This window comes from Leptopilina heterotoma, unplaced genomic scaffold (genome assembly GCF_015476425.1).
Source record: "Leptopilina heterotoma isolate Lh14 unplaced genomic scaffold, ASM1547642v1 Lhet_434, whole genome shotgun sequence".
Taxonomy (NCBI): domain Eukaryota; kingdom Metazoa; phylum Arthropoda; class Insecta; order Hymenoptera; family Figitidae; genus Leptopilina; species Leptopilina heterotoma.
The window spans coordinates 16,035-38,453 of NW_025111083.1; the positions used below are offsets into that span (position 1 = coordinate 16,035).

Here is a 22,419-nt window from a genome sequence, read left to right on the forward strand (position 1 = left end):
AAATTGCAGAGAGATTAGTTTTATATTTACAGAAATACAATAGTTTTAAGAAAAATGCTCGAGCCGCCAACGATCTCTATACTGCACAGATTTTAAGGTTAGTTGCACGGTAAAGTTTTATTTATGTATAAATATATGTGTGTAATATTTGCATTGAATTATTTATTAACTATTACATACTATACAACATAGGTATAAGCTTTTTTAATAATTTTGTAAAACATTATGTGTATGAATATAAATATTACAAATAATTCTAGCAGTATTTAATTAAATTAAGATTAATAACTGTGTTAAAAGAAATGTTTTTATTTTAAACATTATTAAATTTATAAAACGTTTTTAGATGTTAATATTATTGTTTAAAAACTAGGAAAAATTTTTATTTTAAACAATTTTTGACAATTGTGATATTTTGAACTATTATATTTTAATAGATATTATTAGATTATACTAGATTCAACATAGTATGTAATTAAAAAGGACATTAAGTGTTGTTGCAGCATATTGAGTAATAGTTTTAATACATTATAGAGTCGATAAAAATTGAGTTGTAAATAAACGATATACTAACAAAAATAAATATCAGAAATAATCTTAATTTAATTAAATATTGCTAGAATTATTTGTAATATTTATATTCATACACATAATATTTTACAAAATTATTAAAAAAGTGTATACCTATGTTGTATAGTATGTAATAGTTAATAAATAATTCAATGCAAATATTACACACATATATTTATACATAAATAAAACTTTACAGTGCAACCAACCTTAAAATCTGTGCGGTAGGGATCGTTGGCGGCGCGAGCATTTTTCTTAAAACTATTGTATTTCTGTAAATATAAAACTAATCTTTCTGCAATTTTACAGAAAACTTCTTCACATCGTAATAAACAAATGTCTCACTGGAAGTTGTTTGAATTTTAAAGTTCCCCGCATACTTTTTGCAGCCAAAGATAAGAAAAAATTATTTTTGACCGGTCAGTATTAACAATTAAAAATCAATAAACAATTAATTGCTTTTAACATTTTCGTGATATTGTCGTCTTCTATAGGTCCAAATGCATTTGTATACCAAAAATCAAAAGAATTCATTCATTTTTGTCGGAGATACGACGATTTATATTTTAAAATTCAATGAAATTTAACATTGAAAATTAATCACATTTTTTCCATTATCATATAAAAATATTAATTATTCAAAGAAATTTCAAAGAAAAAAAAGATGCGCATTTTTATTTCCTATAAGATGGCAGTTTTCAAAATTCAAAATTTTGAATTTTCATTTTTTACACTTTACGGTACCTTTGACTGACTTTAAAGCGGCTCGCCGAGCGTACGTCCCCTTGTTGTATCCAAGCACTCATTAATCTTCACGTTTCATGACCCCCTGATTAAAAAAAATGGTTTTTAGAGAAGTGTCTGTCTGTTTGTAGAATATTTTGTCGTCACGATAACTCGAGTAAATTTTTATGAATCGATTTGCAATTTGGGGGACTTTTTTAGTCCATAAAAATGAAGCCAGAGTTCGATATGGGCAGCTCATTTTGTCAAAAAATACAAAATTTTGTATTTTTGACAATTTTTAAAAAAATAGATTTTTTTCCTTAAATTTTGAGCAAAAACAAACAACTTTTCCTTTAGATACTTTTTTGCACGACAAAAAATAAAACAGTTATGAATTTTTTTTTTAAGTTCATTTCTCATTTTTACTTCTTTGACTCATAATTAAGTTTTAGATGTTTTTTGTTCTTTCGCTTCACTGGAAAAATTTTGGTGATATAAAAATTTTACATCGACCCCAAAAACCATAAAATAATAAATTTAATGCAAATCGGTTAAATGTTTGAAAAGTGTGTCCGCCACATTGTATCAGATACATATTATAATCGGTTTATTCTTTCGTATGTTTTCTCTTCAAATGCTACGGTATTAAAATATGTGAGTGAACAAGATAGTGGGACTCCACCTTTAAGATGCTCCCGGAAATATTAGAAACTAACGCTCGCTTTGTTATAAACTGCATACATACAGTCTGTTTCGCAAAATGGCTTCTTTAAGGGCATTCGGGAAATGTCCCTCTAAAAAAGTGGTTTCCCGCTTGTCTTCTCATTTTTAAGTAAGAAAAGATATCGAGCTGAGATTTTCCGATTTAATTAAAGAAGAGCTTACTGATAGAGAACATCTCCATATTGACAAGTAATTTTTGAAAAAAGTATTGAAAAACAAACTTAAAAAGTTGCTTGTTTAATGAAAGTGACACACAATATGGCGACAAGCATGCAGACAATTATAGCGAATTCGGTTATCTGCTCCGAGAGCGATCTTGCTCGGTGTAGGAGTATAGTTTACTCTGCTCTCAAAAAGCTGTGCTCTACTCTGAGGCAATCTATGACGTCATGAACACTGGCAAAGTTCGACTGTTTTTGGAGCAGGAGCACAACATGAACTGCTATGGTGTAAAGCATACACTGCTCGTTTGGCGCGAAGTTTAAATTTAATTAAACTTATATAATATAATATTATATTTATTATATTATATATATTATTATACATTATATTATGCAATATATTTTCTTCTTAAATGTAAAATTATTTTACTTAAAATTAAATATTTTATGATGTATACATAAATAATATTTTTAAAAGCAAAAAATTTGATATTTTTATTAGAATTTTAAAATCTTATTCGGTCAATGTTTTGATATAGCAGAATTGTTAATCACAAAATTATCGAATAATATTTCTGATATAAATTTTGTTTACATTATTTGACATTTTGAACTACTAACAACAACAATAATAAAATAAGTGAAAAGGTTATTTCTTTGAGACCAAATAATTACTTTATAATGAGTATTTTTATTTAAATCTTAAAAATATTGAAAATTATTTACTGTTTTTATTAAATATTAAAATATTGAATGTTAGTCTTTCTCTAAATACAAAATTCATTATAAAAAACATAATTCGTCTTCACTACTATCGCTAGAGGTGTCAATTAAATCTGTTAGAAGTGAAATTTTTAAATTTGCCGCTTCTCTTGACATTTTTTTAAACTGCACTAACAAAATTGTGGGAGCAAATTTTGTTGCACCTTTCGATCCTTGAGAGTGCACACTTCTTAATTCGAACACAAATAACGATCTGCGCCGGAGCAGTGCTGCCAAAACGAATACTCGAAACGATCTGCGCCGGAGCAGTGCTGCTAAAGCGAATACTCCAAAGTGCTCCGGTGCAGATAACCGAATTCGCTATTAGATCTATGTGTCGGTGGTCTGGTAGGTGGCGCCAATTCAAACTAGTGCCTGCGATTAAACTAAAAACATTACTCAACATCATATTACTTAACATTATTTCTTCATTTTTCCTACTTTTTCGCCAAATTCTTGTAAAAATGGATATGACTACCTTGATGACCACCCTACAGATTACTCTCATTTATCATTCTAAATAAATTTTACCTCCAAATACCGTATTCAAGCAACGAACAGATTTTTTTTAGAAACATTTTAAAATAAATAAAATTATTTCCTATTACTTTATATTAATTACTAGCTGTCGTACCCGTCTTCGACGGGTTTTAGTTTCTACCAATACATTTAACAGTGTGTCTACCAATTTGGAAAATAAGGAAATAGCTCAGGAATTTAATTTGACCGGAAAAAAATAATAATTAGTTAGGTACCATTATAGCTATTTCAGTAGGAAAATATTACTATTTGAATCAGTGATTGACTTTTTATTATCGAATTAGTTATTTTAACCAATTCAAATGCAGAGAACAATATTTGTCAATTTTTAGTACTTTAATTAATGCATTAAAAATTTATCAAATTTCCCACCCAGTTTTTGGAGTTATAGTAGAGTCTAATTGGAACTAATTGTATCGCAAAGGTTACGACTGCTAAAACCTAACATAAGACCTATATTTTAGACTGAAAGTAGGGCTTAAATTTTGACCCGGGTCTGTTTTCATAAATATTATACATCAATAAAAATTAAAGTAAAAAGCAATTTTTTAAAAGCGAATTAATATAATGAAACTTTTTCTTAATTTGATTGGAAAATTCCCAGCTTTTTCCAGTTTTCCCCGTTTGGTAGTTACCCTGTTAAATGTATTAGTAGAAACAAAAAACTGTCGTAGACGGGTACGACAGCTAGTAATATAATCTATATTTTATATGAACTTAAGAAAGAGTATTTTCATAAAAATAAGTAAATTTTTATAGCCATTTGTAGATTTATTTATGGATAAAATCAAGTAAATTTAAATTTAACAAAAAAAAGATAAACCGTGAAAAAGGACAAAGCAGGAAATTTTGTTAAATAAAATAGACACCGTGTTAACTTTTGTCTTTACATTGCTCAAAACATCTCTAAAAGTTAAATCTAGAGTTAAAATAAAAAAAACGTTTTAACATATAAGTTTTTGCCTAGTGGCATATAATATGCTTGTATTGTATCAGAGGTGACTTACAATTTCTTGACATCCTGCAATATCATTTTAATCATAAAAAATTTGCATTTTCAATATTTCTGAAATTCTTGAAAATATTAGATTAATTTGATAAATAATTCTCAATTACACTATTTTTACGTCAAAATAATAATCAGAGACTCCAAAAATACTACTGAATTAAACTTCATAGTAATTAGTATCGATTTTTTGATATTGAAAATATTTTTATATTTACTTATAGGATAGTATTTTTTGCAAAATTATGCTAAAATCTGACTAAATAACATATAATATTGAATTTTAGAAAGTTTAAAAGCTATCCATTAAAAATGTGAAATTTGGAAATTTTCCATTTTTTGAAGTTTTTGAAAATATTTTTATATTTACATCTTAGTTATAGGATAGTATTTTTTGCAAAATTATTCTAAAATGTGACTGAATAACATGTAATACTCAAATATAGAAAGATTAAAAGCAATCCATGAAAAATGTAAAATTTTGAAATTTTTGATTTTTTGAAAACATTTGTATACTTACATATTAGTTATAGGACTTTATTTTTTGCAAAATTATGCTAAAATGTGACTAAATAACATGTGATACTCAAGTATAGAAACTTTAAAAGCAATCCATGAAAAAATTAAAAATTTTGAAATTTTCGATTTTTTGAATTTTTTGAAGAAATTGAATATCTCCCGTTCTAATTAATATTTTTTAAATCTGTAAATTTATAAACCTTCCTTGGGTCAATACCTAATAACCTACCAAGTTGGACTTAAATCGATTTACATGTTTTTGTGTGATTGGGGTACAAAGTTTTTGTGACAGACATACGTACATACATACGTACATACATACGTACATACATACGTACATACATTAAATTTTTTAAGAATATTTTTGGAATCCCTGATGTCCATAATAACTAATCATGTTAACATTTTGAAGTTTTAAGCAATGTACAGACAGACATCTGATTTTATTAATAAGGATTTATTTTATTTAGTTAATTTAAGGCATCCGCAAAAAGTCTCCCCCTAAAAAATGTGGTTTCCCGTGAGTCGTTTCTCCTGTGTGTTCTGAATGATTAAAGATATCGAAATGAGATTTTTTGAAAATAAGTAGGGTAAGTGTACCAATTGCGGAGGCTGTTCCATTTGTCGATGTTACCATGGTAATAAGTAAAAATATTATCTAAAATGTTTAATTTATTTGTGAATATAATATTAATATATTATCTTTGACATTTATAACACTTAATAAGCATAATAGGGGAGACCGGGGCGTAATGGCTAAGGGGCGTAATGAATAATTGTAATTTGTTTAAAAACCGTAAATCGTAATAATTTCGCACAATAGACAAGTTATTGTACTTGGTATACTGCAAGTTTGTCGGAAGTTTCATTAATATTTATTCATTATTGTAAGAAATATAGTAGAAAAACTATTTTTGACATACGAAAGTAACTTTTCAAAATTTTCGTTTTTTCGTTCTATTTTTTTCAAACATAGCTTTAAAAAAAAACTGAATCGAGGTTTCGATCTTGACACGTTTGTTTTTAAGGGACAATTCGAGATTGAGATAAGAGAAGTATTGCTAAATAAAAATTGCACTCACGGAATACCCAGGAACCTTAATTTACAATATACAATAAGATTGGAAACTGTAGATAATAATTAGCAATCATTATTCATTACGCCCCGGCTCGGGACGTATTTTGGAGCTCTGCATTGCTCCAGAAAAACTGTTGTAGAATAAAAAGTAAGAGTCATATCGGGACGTTTGTAGTCTTAAAAAAAAGCTGAGATACTAGAGTAACTTTTCTGGGAGATAAACATTCAATTAGAACAAAAATGTCCGATTAAAACCACAAAGAGTGAAAAGTTAGCCATTACGCCCCGGTCTCCCCTGCTAATTATTTTCTGCATTTCAATTGTAATTCCATGTTTAAGTCAAAAGCAGAATTTGTTGACTCGAAAAATGCATACACTCTCGACAAGTGGTACGTTTACCCTATTGAAAAATGTATTTATAAAAAACAGACAATTTTATGTGTGAGTGGTCCAAGAGATAGCGCCAATTTGATATAGTGGCTGCTGGTCAACTAAAAAATGTTACTTAATCTCAATTTAGACCACCTTAATATCTTTATTACAATCAATTTTTTATTCCACAAGTAGAAAAATGGAGCTTTTAGATATCAGACGATAGGGGGTAAAAAAACATTCATTCTTTTGACCGTATGAAAATGGCGGCTATTTTGCTCAAGGGGCCATCCACATATTACGTCACACTATTTTTGGTCATTTTTGACCCCCCCGTACCCCATGTCACACTCTATTATATACATTAGCGCCATTTTCTCTGCAGGGTGTCACAAATTGCTTGACCCCCCCTTCCCCTTAAAGTGTGACGTAATATGTGGATGGCCCCCAATGAGTAAAAATGTATTATTAATCTTTCATGTATTATTATTGCCGAAGGGTAAAAATGAACGCTATCTTTATAGAAGTAGAATAAGCGAATGACTTTTACTCCCTGTCGTCTTCTATCTGAAATCGCCAAAACTATTCTTTTTCATGTTTAAAAATTTTTTTATACACATTTTTCTTAAAAAGTAAAAAAACGTCATTTTTTGGTCAATTTTTCCCCATAGAAAATAACCGGGGTAAAAATGTAACATTTTAAAGGTTTGTTGTTAAGATTTTTAGATAAAGAATCGAATGGTTTATTTAAAATCACTTCGGTAGATTTCGAGAAAAGTATCGTAACATACTACAGTGGATTAAGACAGTCCAGGGTGGGCTTGAAACTGATTTAACCCAAAAGTCTTTGCACCTTAAATTTTCTTGTGAATTTTAATTTTAGAGTGTAAACAGATGATATTGTAACAAAAATTAAAATAATCGCCGGAGCCATTTTCGCGAAACTTCGATTTTTCTTTTTAAAATAACGAAAATTCAATTTCACTTCAAAAATTTTAATTTTCTGAAAAAACTCTCTCTTTATTACTTTTTTGTTGATTGAAAGTTTCTTTTTACTTATTGCAAAATAAAATCATTTCGCAAAAATTTTTGAGCAAATATTTTTATTTTTGTTGTGCAATCATACATTCATATTATTGTATAAGCGAAATCGACAAAAATATCAAGATATACCAGTACCTTTGGGATAAATTGATTTAAAAACATGTAAAAAATCATTTTCTTACGATTTTCATGGAAATTATAGAAAAAAGTATCACACAGGGGGAGGGGGGTCTAAAATACCTAAAATATGTATCACGTAATATATGCATGACCTCTAAAGAGTTTTTTCAGAAAATTAAAATTGTTGAAGAATTTTCGTTATTTTAAAAAGAAAAATTGAAGTTTCTCAAAAAGGGCTCCGGCGATTATTTTAATTTTTGTTGCAATATCATCTGTTTATACTCTAAAATTAAAATTAAAAAAAAATCCTAGGTGCAATGACTTTTGGGTTAAATCAGTTTCAAGTCCACCGTGAGTCATAAAAATTAATATTAAAGTTTTTTCTTTTGCATATTACAGTTAAGACCCCATTATCCGGATTTTCGATTATCCGGACAAATTCAAATGTGTATGAAATTTTCAAATTTTAAAGCTTATAAGCTTTTCATACCATAAATTTTGAATTTCCACATGAAACGTTGCGTTTTTATGTATTTTAATGATTTTAAGAAAATGTTTATGTAAATCTTTTGAAATGTTTCTAACTAAACATTTATTAATGTTGACTTTAATAGTTTTATTTCGTTTCAGTCTTTTTTAAATACATATATTCAGGTATTACACTACCGGCGGAAATTGTGTGACCACTAACACCTCGAGCTACTACAAAACACACCCGCACAAAAACAGTAATAACTCAGTCAAAAATAAAGCTAGATGCTTTTTCTAAATTGCATTGGAAAGCTTATTAAATTTTCAATGAAATGACACTATCTTCATTTGTATTGTATAAATAGGAAGCGAGATATCATGTTATAAACACAAAAAAATAATTCCATTTTTTTAAATTTCTTACCCTGACTTTGACTTCTGGCAAAATTTGGAAAAGTTGATGGAAAACATTGTTACTTTTACAGACTATTCCTTGTAATCTGAGCTTTGAATAAAGACCAAGAACAGCAAAAAATATTAACGGGTTCCCGAGATATTACAAAAAAAAGGCGGATCGTGCGAAGCAAAATTTTCAACCGTCGACTCCTCTAATTCGCCGTTGAGTCAATTGCGTGGTTGTGAAAGTCAGGGTCGAAAATGAATTTTACTAAGTAAAAATCTTACTGGGATCCACTTTTTAAATATAATTATATAATAAATTTATTTAAAACGTGGATCCCAGTAACGATTTACTTGGTACAATTCATTTTCGACCCTGACTTTCACAGCCTCGCAATTGACTCAACGGCGAATTAAGAGTCGATGGTTGAAAATTTTGCTTCGCACGGTACGACTTTTTTTTGTAATAACTAGGGAACCCGTTTTTATTTTTTGCTGTTCTTGGTCTCTATTTAAAGTTTAAATTGCAAGGAATAGCCTGTAAAAGTAACAATTTTTTTCATTTACTTTTCTAAATTTTGTCAACAGAGGGTAAGAAATTCCAAAAAATGGAATTATTTTTTTGTGTTTAAAACATAATATCTCGCTTCCTATTTATGCAATACAAGTGAAAATAAAGTCATTTCATTGGAAATTTAATAAGCTTTTCAATGCAATTTAAAAAAAGCATCTAGCTTCATTTTTGACGGAGTTATTACTAAAAATGAACAATTTACAAATTATAGAAATTTAATCGAGATAAGAGCACTAAAATTAAAAGCTCAATATCTATTAAAAATACATGCTAATTACCTTCTTGAAGTGTTTGCTCTTCTCGGAAAACAGCAGCGTGTGTTTGCATGGTTTTCTGCATATTTAATCTTAATTCTGCTGTTGTAATAGATCCATTCGCGTTTCTTATTGCGTCTAAATTGGCGACAGAAGCTTCTCCCGCGTTCTTTAAAAAATATTACAAAATTTTAATATTTTTCAACAAAAATTATGCATATATAGAAAACATTAAATAAAAAAAAAAATGAAAATTTTTTTCTATATGCAATTACATATACCAACCGGACTCAGTCTTCCAATTTTTTCGCCAGGTTTATTTTCACGAGAAATTGTTTTTGCACACGCTCGCCCAAATACAACAAGATCCAAAAGTGAATTTGCACCAAGACGATTGGCTCCATGAACGGAAGCACACGCAGATTCACCGCAAGCATAAAGTCCAGGAACTACTTTGTCTTGATTATTTTGATTCGTAAGAACTTGTCCTTTATAATTTGTTGGAACACCGCCTTGAAAATGCAGAAGAACGTGTGGCAAAAATTCAAAAACTAATTGAAAATACTATAATATTGTTTTTTGAATAGTATAATAATACTATACATAAAGAAAAACAATAAAAATGATAAAGAAAAATAAAATCTGAAAAAAGGCAAAAAAGATAGAGCAACATAAGAAGCAATAAAAAATATCAAGAAAAATAGATACGATGTTTAAAAATAAAAATTGTATTTAGCAACCAAATAAATAAAAATAACGAGATACAAAAAAATGAGAAGAAGCTAATAATAAAATATGAAGAATTACCCATATTATAATGAACAGTTGGCAAAACTGGAATCGGTTCACGTGTTACGTCCACACCGGCGAAAATCATTGCTGTCTCAGAAATACCAGGTAATCTTGCGTGCAATTGTTCTGGTGGCAGATGATGAAGTTGCAGATAAATGTGATCTTTTTCAGGACCAACACCTCTAAATAAAACGAAAAACCGATAAGATAGAAAAAAGAGAATTTTCTATTTTTCTGTACAATTTAAAAAAATGTTTATTTACCTTCCTTCTCGGATTTCAATTGTCATTGATCTGGAAACAACGTCTCGAGATGCAAGATCTTTGGCAACTGGTGCATATCTTTCCATAAATCTTTCTCCTTCGCTATTTATTAAATATCCGCCTTCTCCTCGGCTTCCCTCTGTGATAAGGCAACCAGCTCCATAAATTCCTTTAAGAAGGACAAAATTAGAACAAGTTATTCTTTTTTCAAATCCAAAAACAAATTTTTAATAAAACATTTTAAACTGATTTACACTATTAATTCATACAAATTAATATTAACTATCTTGATATTAAAATTATTTTAAAAAATTTAAATGTTTAAAATCAAATCTTCTATTTTCTATATTAATAAAATCAGACTTCTGCCTGTACATTGCTCCAAGCTTGAAAATTTTTATATATTTTTTCGTTTTCAGATATTAGAATTCGAAAAATGTAAAAAAAAATTCTGTCTGTCTGTCCTTTTGTCTGTCTGTCTGTATGCAAAACTTTGTTCGCGCATCACTTGAAAACGGTTCAACTGATTAAAGTGAAACTTGTCAGTCTATTAGGTATTAACGTAACTTAAAATCATAGTCTCATCCGATTAAAAAATATTATCTTGAACAGAAGTTCAATTGTCACGCAATTTCACATGAAAAATACATTGTGTCATGTTTAGTACAGACCCCCCCTACCCCCAAAAACGTGACATCATTTGTGAACGCTCCCAAATCTCATTTCTACAATAAAATTTAAAAAAAGACTTATTTTGAAATTTTTTTTCGTTTTTTCTGATCAAATTTTTTCTACAAGAATGATGATTCTTGATTTTTAAACAAGCTTTTCATGGAAAGTTATTAAACTTTTTTTATTTAAAAACCAGTATTTAAAGCAAGAAATTTGCCTCATTAGACAAAAATATTGTTTCAATATTCAGTTTTTAAAATCAAGAAAGTTATGCACGAGTTAACAAAAAGATGTTCATATTGATTGATTTTACTAGTCCTCAAAAAGTTAAATATTAATTAAATCTTGCATTAAGTTGGTATTGATATTTTCTGATTAATTAATCTATTTGTACCTGAAATGAAAATGTTTCATATTTTTTATGGAATTTAATTAACAAGAATTTTTTTAGTTTTACTAAGCTCCTGGAGAATAATCCCGTGTAAAAATTTTGACAGGGGCCTGGCCGGGTCCAGACCGGGGTGAAACAGGGAACCCGGCCGGGGCCCGGTCGGTTTCCCGGTTTCCTGCGGGATCAGGGCCTTGTTAGGGCAATTTCTGCACGGGATCTAAAAACTTGCCAAAAACAACCAATATTGGTTACCTCCACGTGGTGCTTCTCGGTAAAAAAGCTAATAAATGGTTTTTTATAAGCTCCAAGTGCGAAATTCCAAGACTGCAAAACGGGCCCGTCAACACTGAAAAAATTACATTCTAATTTTAAGAAAAACTTCTTAAATATGCGCCAAGAATATTCCCCACTTAAATAAAGTGGGAAATATTCTTACAATAATAATGTTCTTCTTATTGTAAGAATATTTCCCACTTAATTTAAGTGGGGAATATTCTTGGCGCATATTTAAGAAGATTTTCTTAAAATTAGAATGTAATTTTTTCAGTGAATGTCTGCAGAAAACTGGCAAAAATTACTGGGCCAATACTGGCATTCAAAACGTCTCATTGCTGCGGTAACGAAACTTAGCACGGACCTATAGTGGCACATTACTATCAGATTATTAGGCTAAACTTTTCTATCTATGATGGCAAGTTGTAATTGAAAGTGTTGGATAAAACTTAATTCCGGGAGTTTTGGAAAAACCGTAACAAAAAAATAAAAATCACTACTTTCCTCGCATTGAATCCTCTTGCAATTTTTTTAAATGGCTTCTGATTATTAAGAGATATTATTATTAAGAGAAAAAGAAATGCTTGCGAGGTGAGGAAACAATAATCTAGTTGAATTTCCAGGAATTTCGGGAAATTCGTGATCCTTTCGTAATTTTTTTAATGTGCTGTTAATATTAAAATAAGCAATTAGCTAAAGTAAAAAATTTTCGTCGAATAAACGTTGGTAATTTCAGTTTAAGAATATTGGGACGCTGCTCGGATCAGTAATGGCACATTAATAGCAAAAATTTTGTATCTGCTATGATGGCAAAATACAATTGCCAATATTGGGACGTACCTCGCCCCAATAATATTACAATATCGATAAATAGTGTAGCTTACACTGAGAAAAAAAATTATTTGATTCAAACAAATTTTGTTTAAATCAAACTTAAAATATCTTTGCTATACAGTCAAACATATTTAAGTTTAATCCAAAGATATTTTCTGGTTCAGTTTAAGAGATTATATATTGAAATCAAACATAAATTGTGATTGATTTTAAATTATCTGTAGTCAACTTTTAAGTTTGATTCAAACATAAAATTTTTAAACATAATTTTTGTTTAAACCGTAAACAGAAAATATGTTTAAATTAAATATAATTATTTAAACAAATAATACTTTTGAATCAATGCAATAGATATTTTCTATATATTGAGATTAAACTTACAAACTAATTTCAATTAAACAAAATCGTCTAACATTATTTTTGTGTTTCATTTAAGTATAATGTTTTCTCAGTGTATAAAACCATTATGCTTTCTTGATTTCACGTCAGAGTAGCAGAGTGAAATAAAAGCCGTATAAATATTAGCGTCTGCCGACGTCCAACCGTAATTAACACCACAAGAGTCGTCCCAATAATATCGGCCAAGACGAGGTGCCAACTTTGCCAGTACTGGGCCGTTATTAAAATTTTGTTTTCTTCTTCATTAATTAATATTAATAATCATCAAGAAAATTGGTTTAAATGTAGTTGGTTAAATATCAATCAATACTTAATATAGAAAACTATAAAGGTACTAAGAAACACGTCGAAGGCGGGTATTGCAGCTAGTTAAACATAATCACACGTTAAATTAAAATTATAGGAAACTTGCGAAGAAACCTTTCCTCACAAGACGTTGGACAATAACCAGTTGCACAATGTACTATTTAAATATGTTTGGGAAATTATGTATTGTAAAACTTTTCTTTTACAAAGAAGCTATTAAATAAATAAATTATGAACCAATTCAAAGTATTTCAATATTTGAAAATTTGAACTTTTGTCTAAATCTCATTAATTTCTAAAATAAAAAATAATTTTTTATTCTAAGATTACCTGTGGGATGAAATTGAACAAATTCAAGGTCCTGATTGGGTAAATTCGCCCTGGACACCATTGCCGTGCCATCGCCAGTGCAAGTATGAGCGGAAGTACAAGAGAAGTAGGCCCTACCATAACCGCCAGTTGCCAACACTGTATTCTTCGCGTGGAATCGATGAAGTGAACCATCTTCTAAGCAAAGTGCAATAACACCACGACATTCTCCATCTTCCATGAGCAAATCCAGTGCAAAATATTCAACAAAATAATTACAATCGTAGCTCAATGATTGTCCATAAAGCGTATGAAGTAGAGAATGTCCCGTTCTATCGGCAACGCAACAACATCTATGAGCTTGTCCTCCTTTTCCGAATTTCAACGATTGTCCACCGAAAGCTCTTTGGTAAATTTTTCCTAAAAATAAAAAATTATTTTTATGCAATACTGAATACAGCCCTCGGATTGACTTTAAGGTGCAAAAAAGTTTTCGTTTTTTCGGATCAAATTATTCAAAAATAATTAAAAATGTAAATATATTATATTTAATTATAGTGCGATTCCATGGGAGATTTCAGCTTTTTCGGAGTAAGTAAACCAATTGCAATGAAACTTAGGAATTTCAATCTACACATAAAAAGAAACATTTTCACCAAATATTACGTCAAAATATTCAGTAGTTTTTGAGATGTCAAAATTTTGGAAATATTTTGAAATCGTTATATCTTCTTTCCATCTTAACCAAATCACTTAGTTCTTTTTGGAAAAAATTCAGCATAAAAAAACGAAAAATTTTTTTATATTACCGTCAACTGGGGCTATTTTGTGCATCCGGGGGCTATTTTGTGCACGCGAGTTTTTTAATGAAAAAAATTATTAAAATGAATTATTTTAATCTGCTATTTTGTAAAATGAAAGTTTGATTACATGACAATAGAGAGCACTAAATGTTATTATTTAATTCTTTGGCAATTAAGAGAAAAAAATTCCTAAAAACGGAAAATTTGTTTAAAAAATTTTGAAAGTTCGGAAAAATTATACCAGATCTTCTAGAGTTTTAATGTGTCTCATAAACTGTGTTAGATATTTGTTTTCAATTGTGTTGTGATGATACATACGTAATGCGCTAACTTTTTATTCATTATTTTAAGAGAAAAGTGGAAAAAACTGAAAAACCAGGATTCCATGGGGCTATTTTGTGCACTTAAAAAAATCAAATATTTTTCATAAATATTTTATTTAGTAAGTAAAGAAGATTCTGTTTATCATTTTTATACATTTTTGTCTTACTTTTCTGTCAAAAAACTGTAAATACGTTAATTAAAATCATTAAAACGATTAAAAGCTCTACCGGTGCACAACGTAACCTCAAAAAATGAACTTTAATTAATATTTATAAGTTTTTCAAATTAGTTTTAAAACTATTTTCTCGTTTCTCTTAAAATAACTTGAAAATCATATTAGATATTAAATTGTTATCTATTTAACCTTAAAAATATTTATTTCAAGTTTTTTAAAAATATCATTTAAAACAATTAAAAAAGCTCCTATTGAAATGATGTTTTAAAGTTATTTATAAGTGTTTAAACGATCATTTTATAATTATATTAGTATATTATTATAAAATATATATTAAAAAAGAAAAAAAATTTATTTACTATCTGCGTAATATACAATTTAAAGAAAGATTGTTAATTTTTAGTAAATCCAGATTTTAGCAAAATTTTAGTGCTTTATTTTACATTTTTTGTATAGTATATCTACAAAAAAAATTTTACTAGGTCATTCTTTTTTTAACTTACTCTCAAATATATACACAAAAGATTTCATGAAGCAGAAACGATTAAAAAAATTGTTTACGCAACATTACAGAAAAGCAAAGTTCGATGCACAAAATAGCCCCATCCCGGGAGTTATTGTGTTCACGACTTTCAATGACTATAACTAAGACAAAAAAATTTTTTTCTTTGCAAAAGGACCCCGCACCAAATACATGGGAAAAAAGATCCCGGTGAAATTTTGTTATACTTCGCAATTTTGTAGTTTATGACCTTCTGATTAAGAAATGTAAATGCCAAAACTCAAAATAATGGACAGTTTTTTTGTTATATAACATTAAAGACATAAAAGGTACTGTACAAACTACAGCTTAAAAAGGGTAAAGCGCGCAACATAGAAAATGATAAACAGAATGAAATAAATATTATGCAGCTCTCCAAAGCAAAGAACATTTATTTAAAAGCGTTTAAAGTTCATGTATGGTAAATATTACTGCAACCAACAACCATAAAACAACCATTGTTGATAAAAAGTCACACGCTTTTATTTTAGAAGAGTAGAAAGATTTTTTGATATTCCTACAACAATTATACTCCTAGATTGTGTAGTCGAAAGTGTTAAAAAAATATTATAGTAGCTACCAACAACCATACAACAACCATTGTTCATTAAAAGTTACACACAATCATTTAAACTAACTTTTAAAGACTCTTATTTTTTTCAAATATTGTACGCCTATAATGTGCAGTCGAATGTGTTAAAACAATATTATAGTTGCTACAAACAACCATACAACAACCATTGTTGAATCAATGTCACTCAGAATTGATTAAAGTACATAAAAAAGTCTACCTAATTTTTTGTTAACACTGACAGGCCTAGATTCTGTAGCCGTATGTGTTAAAAAATATTATAGTTGCTACCATACAACAACCATTCTTGATTCAAAGCCGCACACGATCATTATCTTTTTATGTGTTGAGAAAAAGTGCATTTTAGAAATAGGAGGAGTTTAATATTTTTTTATTGGCTAAAAGTCTTAATTTTTTTTAAAAGGTTGAGACTTAAATGTTATATTTTTAAAAATTGAATATTCTCGCCATTTTTAAATTGAAAAACGAAAAAGAAATCAGCATTTTAGAAAAAGGAGGAGTTTAATATTTTTTTATTAGCTAAAAGTCTTTATTTTTTTAGGGGTTGAGACTAAATGTTATATTTTTAAAAATTAAATATTCTCGCCATTTTTTAATTGAAAAACGAATAAGAAATCAGCATTTTAGAAAAAGGAGGAGTTTAATAGTTTTTAATTGGGTAAAAGTCTTTATTTTTTTAGAGGTTTAGACTAAATGTTGCATCTTTAAAAATTAAATATTCTCGCCATTTTTTAATTGAAAAACGAATAAGAAATCAGCATTTTAGAAAAAGGAGGAGTTTAATATTTTCTTATTAGCTAAAAGTCTTTATTTTTTTATAGGTTGAGACTAAATGTTACATTTTTAAAAATGAAATACTCTTGTTATTTTTAAATTGAAAAACGAATATGAAATCAGCATTTTAAAAAAAGGAGGAGTTTAATTGTTTTTATTGGCCAAAAGTCTTAATTTTTTTTAGAGGTTGAGACTTAAATGTTATATTTTTAAAAATTGAATATTCTCGCCATTTTTAAATTGAAAAACGAAAAAGAAATCAGCATTTTAGAAAAAGGAGGAGTTTAATATTTTTTTATTAGCTAAAAGTCCTTATTTTTTTAGGGGTTGAGACTAAATGTTATATTTTTAAAAATTAAATATTCTCGACATTTTTTAATTGAAAAACGAATAAGAAATCAGCATTTTAGAAAAAGGAGGAGTTTAATAGTTTTTAATTGGGTAAAAGTCTTTATTTTTTTTAGAGGTTTAGACTAAATGTTGCATCTTTAAAAATTAAATATTTTCGCCATTTTTAAATTGAAAAACGAATAAGAAATCAGCATTTTAGGAAAAGGAGGAGTTTAATATTTTTTTATTGGCTAAAAGTCTTTATTTTTTTAGAGGTTTAGACTAAATGTTATATTTTTAAGAATTGAATATTCTCGCCATTTTTAAATTGAAAACCGAATAAGAAATCAGCATTTTAAAAAAAGGAGGAGTTTAATAGTTTTTAATTGGGTAAAAGTCTTTATTTTTTTAGAGGTTTAGACTAAATGTTGCATCTTTAAAAATTAAATATTCTCGTCATTTTTAAATTGAAAAACGAATAAGAAATCAGCATTTTAGGAAAAGGAGGAGTTTAATATTTTTTTATTGGCTAAAAGTCTTCATAATCTGGGAGTATAATTGTCTGAAATAAAATAAAAAAATGTAAAAAAACATACCAAAAAAATTGGCACAAAACTAATACCTTCTCATATGATAAGAAAGTAATCAAAATAAAAAAAGAAATAATTAAAAAAATAAGGGAGACTTTTTAGGAACTTTAAATGATTGTATGTGACTTTGAATCAACAGTGGTTGCTGAATGGTTGTTGATAGTAACTGTATTTTTTTACCACATTCGGCTAAACAATCTAAGGCTATCTGTGTTAAAAGAAAATAAGAAAGGCTTTTTATGTATACTTAAAATGATTGTGAGTGACTTTCATTCAACAATGGTTGATGTATGGTTGTTGATAGCAACTATAATATTCTTTTAACACATCGGATTACACAATCTGGGCGAATAATAGTTAGAAGAAAATAAGGGATTATTTTAAGGTACTTTCAATAAATGTGTGCGACTTTGATTCAACCATAATCGTTTTATGGTTGTTGGTAGCAACTTCAATATTGTTTTAACACATCCCGCCACACAATCTGGGCATATAATTGTTGGAGAAAAATGTCGGAGGCTTCTAAGTTACTTTAGTCAATTCTGCATGACATTAATTCAACAATGGTTGTTGTATGGTTGTTTGTAGCAACTATAATATTGTTTTAACACATTAGACTGCACAATATAGGCGTATAATATTTGAAAAAAATAAGAGTCTTTAAAAGTTAGTTTAAATGATTGTGTGTAACTTTTAATGAACAATGGTTGTTGTATGGTTGTTGGTAGCTACTATAATATTTTTTTAACACTTTCGACTACACAATCTAGGAGTATAATTGTTGTAGGAATATCAAAAAATCTTTCTACTCTTCTAAAATAAAAGCGTGTGACTTTTTATCAACAATGGTTGTTTTATGGTTGTTGGTTGCAGTAATATTTACCATACATGAACTTTAAACCCTTTTAAATAAATGTTCTTTGCTTTGGAGAGCTGCATAATATTTATTTCATTCTGTTTATCATTTTCTATGTTGCGCGCTTTACCCTTTTTAAGCTGTAGTTTGTACAGTACCTTTTATGTCTTTAATGTTATATAACAAAAAAACTGTCCATTATTTTGAGTTTTGGCATTTACATTTCTTAATCAGAAGGTCATAAACTACAAAATTGCGAAGTATAACAAAATTTCACCGGGATCTTTTTTCCCATGTATTTGGTGCGGGGTCCTTTATAGGAAACCTTCAGAAGGATGTCCACAACATATATCAAAAGTTGATTTTCTTTATTCTCTTAATTCTGAATTTAAATAAATCTTTGAATAAAAAAAAAGCTATTTGGTGCACAAAATAGCCCCGGTTGACGGTATCTTTATAAAAAATTTTTATAAACAAAAAAGTTATTAAATAATAATTGAATAACTTTTGCACGACTAAACGAAATTGAATGAGGCAAACACTAAACAAATCTTCGCTCTGGTTTTTTTAAGATTCCGAAAAAAACATGGTACATCACGAAACATTTCTATACAATATTTTAATATTTTTGTTCACTTTTAAGCGTAAACATTAGAAGTTTCTGCTACTTTACGTGAAAATTCAGGTGCGCGCGCAGACCTCTCTCTCTGAAACCGGAAATTCGTAGATGATTAGAAAGAGAGGTCTGCGCGCGCACCTGAATTTTCACGTAAAGTAGCAGAAACTTCTAATGTTTACGCTTAAAAGTGAACAAAAATATTAAAATATTGTATAGAAATGTTTCGTGATGTACCATGTTTTTTTCGGAATCTTAAAAAAACCAGAGCGAAGATTTGTTTAGTGTTTGCCTCATTCAATTTCGTTTAGTCGTGCAAAAGTTATTCAATTATTATTTAATAACTTTTTTGTTTATAAAAATTTTTTATAAACATAATATAAAAAAATTTTTCGTTTTTTTATGCTGAATTTTTTCCAAAAAGAACTAAGTGATTTGGTTAAGATGGAAAGAAGATATAACGATTTCAAAATTTTTCCAAAATTTTGACATCTCAAAAACTACTGAATATTTTGACGTAATATTTGGTGAAAATGTTTCTTTTTATGTGTAGATTGAAATTCCTAAGTTTCATTGCAATTGGTTTACTTACTCCGAAAAAGCTGAAATCTCCCATGGAATCGCACTATAAATATATTATATTTATATTTTATAAAAATAATTTTTGTAAGATTTGTCTATAGTTATTTTTCACTCCATAAAAGTCGAAATAAGTTGCATTTTATATGAAAAATGTGGTATTTTGTTGCAATATTTATAAGAAAAGTTGAAAAAGTTGCAATTTTTGAAATTAAGTCGAAAAACTCATAACATCCGAGGTCTGTGAATATTTAATTTAAATAAGCAATAAAAAGAAGAAATTTTCTAAACTACTTAATAATTTGAAAGACATAAAAGGACTATTTATCTTTTTACAGACACCAATGGAAAATGCAGTTGGCAAAATAAAAAGCTAATGAGTCCGAACATTAGAAAACAGTAAGAAACCATTATTATTTTGTTTCTTACATTTCAAATTTCGCAAAAAAGATTTTTTTGCAATTCGTCCATTTTTTACAATTTAAATAATAGTTATTTTTACATGTCTAATATTTTTAGAATATGTAATGATAAATAAAATACCTACTACTTCCTTTTTTTGTAAAAGGAGAATCATCTTTCGAAAATGCACATATAATATAATTATTTTTTAAATTATGATCAAATTTCTCACTTTAAAACTTTTGTTTCCTTTTTTGTATTTACTTTTAATTTTGTTTGCTTTATAACTCTATGCACGCAAATGAAAAAGAATTTTTAAAAATGTTGAATTTACCATCGGTTGTTCTGCTGAAGGGCATGCCACAATTTTCGAGTTCAATGACGGCCTTGGGCGCTTCGCGGGTCATGTAATGAATGGCATCCTGATCGCCGAGCCAATCGGATCCTTTAACAGTGTCGTACATGTGCCACTGCCAATTGTCCTCCTCCATATTGCCGAGAGCGGCATTAATTCCACCCTGAGCGGCCACTGTGTGTGACCTCGTTGGGAATAATTTTGTGATGACAGCGGTTTTAAAACCCTCCGCGACGAGGCCGTAAGCTGCCCGAAGACCTGCTCCACCGGCGCCAACGACAACCGCATCGTAAGTATGGTCAATCAATGGATAGTTCTTCGCAACACCATCCGAAGACTTTGCGTATTTCGTGTCCGGTCCATAGTGTAATTGACGGCTTGCAATTAGAGGTAAACCTAATTTATTCTGCAAAAAACTCATTTTATTAATCATTACTAATGAAAACAAATAAAATATTGCATTAAACATAAATCAATTTTAATAACTTACTACAAACTAATTAAATAATAAATTATTAATTATAAATAAACCTTTAGACAGTTTGTTTACAGGGTGTCCAGCGAAGACATGAAATAAAATTCCCGTACATTTCCCGTTTAAATATACAAAATTCCCGAATTTTTTTGCGTAGTTATATTATTCCATTAATTTTAAATTTTGTTATTAAAAACGCCTATATCATAAAATATCATAAAATTTTAAAGATTTATAGGTATATTTATAAGATAAATTTGTGTACATAATTTTATATGGTTACAAGGCTCGAACCAGTGAAAGAATTTATTTTTCGAATATTCTTCAATTAAATATAGGTATATTTTTAGAAAATAAAAACATAAAATGGCTGAATCCATTTCAAATCAGGCGAGGCAGGTCGACTAACTTCAAGTTATAGATTTAGCTGTCACTAAAATATGTTAAGGTACTGCCATAGCTCGCTGCTGCCTGCGCAGACAGCTGAGATACAATGAGAGTAAGGGAGAAAGAAAATTCAAATTCATGCTTTTTCTCCCTCACTCTCATTGTATCTCAGCTGCCTGCGCAGACAGCAGCGAGCTATGGCAGTACCTTTATTGTACATGAAAAACAAAGAGACACGTATTTTTTTATTTTTCAAAAAAGCTAAATTTAAAGAAGTTACGCACATTTGAACTTTAAGTGGTAAAACTCGAATGAACAGTGAAAAAAAATTGTTTTGCTTGTCATTTTTTTTCTTTTGAGTATAATTTAATTTTCTTTCTCGGGTCTTGTAGATGGTCTTGTCCTCTTCAAAATCCAGTTTGAAATTAGAAAAAATATTTAAAATTATAAAAATAGGGAATGATTTTCTGAAAATAAATAAGATCAATTTTCTCAAAAACACCACCTTTTTTATCATAAGATGGTAAATGGGTTTTTTCCGTGATAATAATTATTATAAGATGGACCTTTTTTTGTTATCAAATTTTTACTACAAATTCTTAAAATAATTATGAACATTTCCTATGAATTTCAAGCGGGCTGAATCATTCTGGCAATCAGGAGAATTTTTTTTTGAAATATTTATTTTCACAAATTGTCAAATTGTTAACGTTCACGTCAACAATGTTATAACGATTCATTTGTTTTTAAAAATGCAAGTTAACAATTTGAAAATTTGCGATAATAAATATTTCAAAAAAAAATTCTCTTGATTGCCAGAATGGTTTAGCCCGCTTGAAATTCATAAGAAATGTTCATTATTATTTTAAGAACTTGTAATAAAAATTTGATAATAAAAAAAGGTGGTGTTTTTGAGAAAATTGATCTTATTTATTTTCAGAAAATCATCCCCTATTTTTATAATTTTAAATATTTTTTCAAATCTCAAACTGGATTTTGAAGAGAACAAGACCATCTACAAGACCCAAGAAAGAAAATTAAATTATACTAAAAAAAAAAAAA

The 22,419-nt window shown here is 28.5% G+C and overlaps 1 protein-coding gene across 1 annotated transcript in view; it reads right to left on the bottom strand.

The window, feature by feature from the left end:
• Nucleotides 1-22,419, bottom strand: part of LOC122506794 (succinate dehydrogenase [ubiquinone] flavoprotein subunit, mitochondrial-like) — a 42,028-nt gene that overhangs the window by 15,197 nt on the left and 4,412 nt on the right. The window contains exons 2-7 of the mRNA XM_043619113.1: nt 20,475-20,901; nt 13,580-13,978; nt 10,375-10,543; nt 10,127-10,293; nt 9,605-9,831; nt 9,344-9,488 (exon numbers count right to left, since the gene is read on the bottom strand). Coding sequence (XP_043475048.1) covers nt 9,344-9,488; nt 9,605-9,831; nt 10,127-10,293; nt 10,375-10,543; nt 13,580-13,978; nt 20,475-20,901 — 1,534 coding nt within the window. The remainder of the gene's footprint in view (nt 1-9,343; nt 9,489-9,604; nt 9,832-10,126; nt 10,294-10,374; nt 10,544-13,579; nt 13,979-20,474; nt 20,902-22,419) is intronic.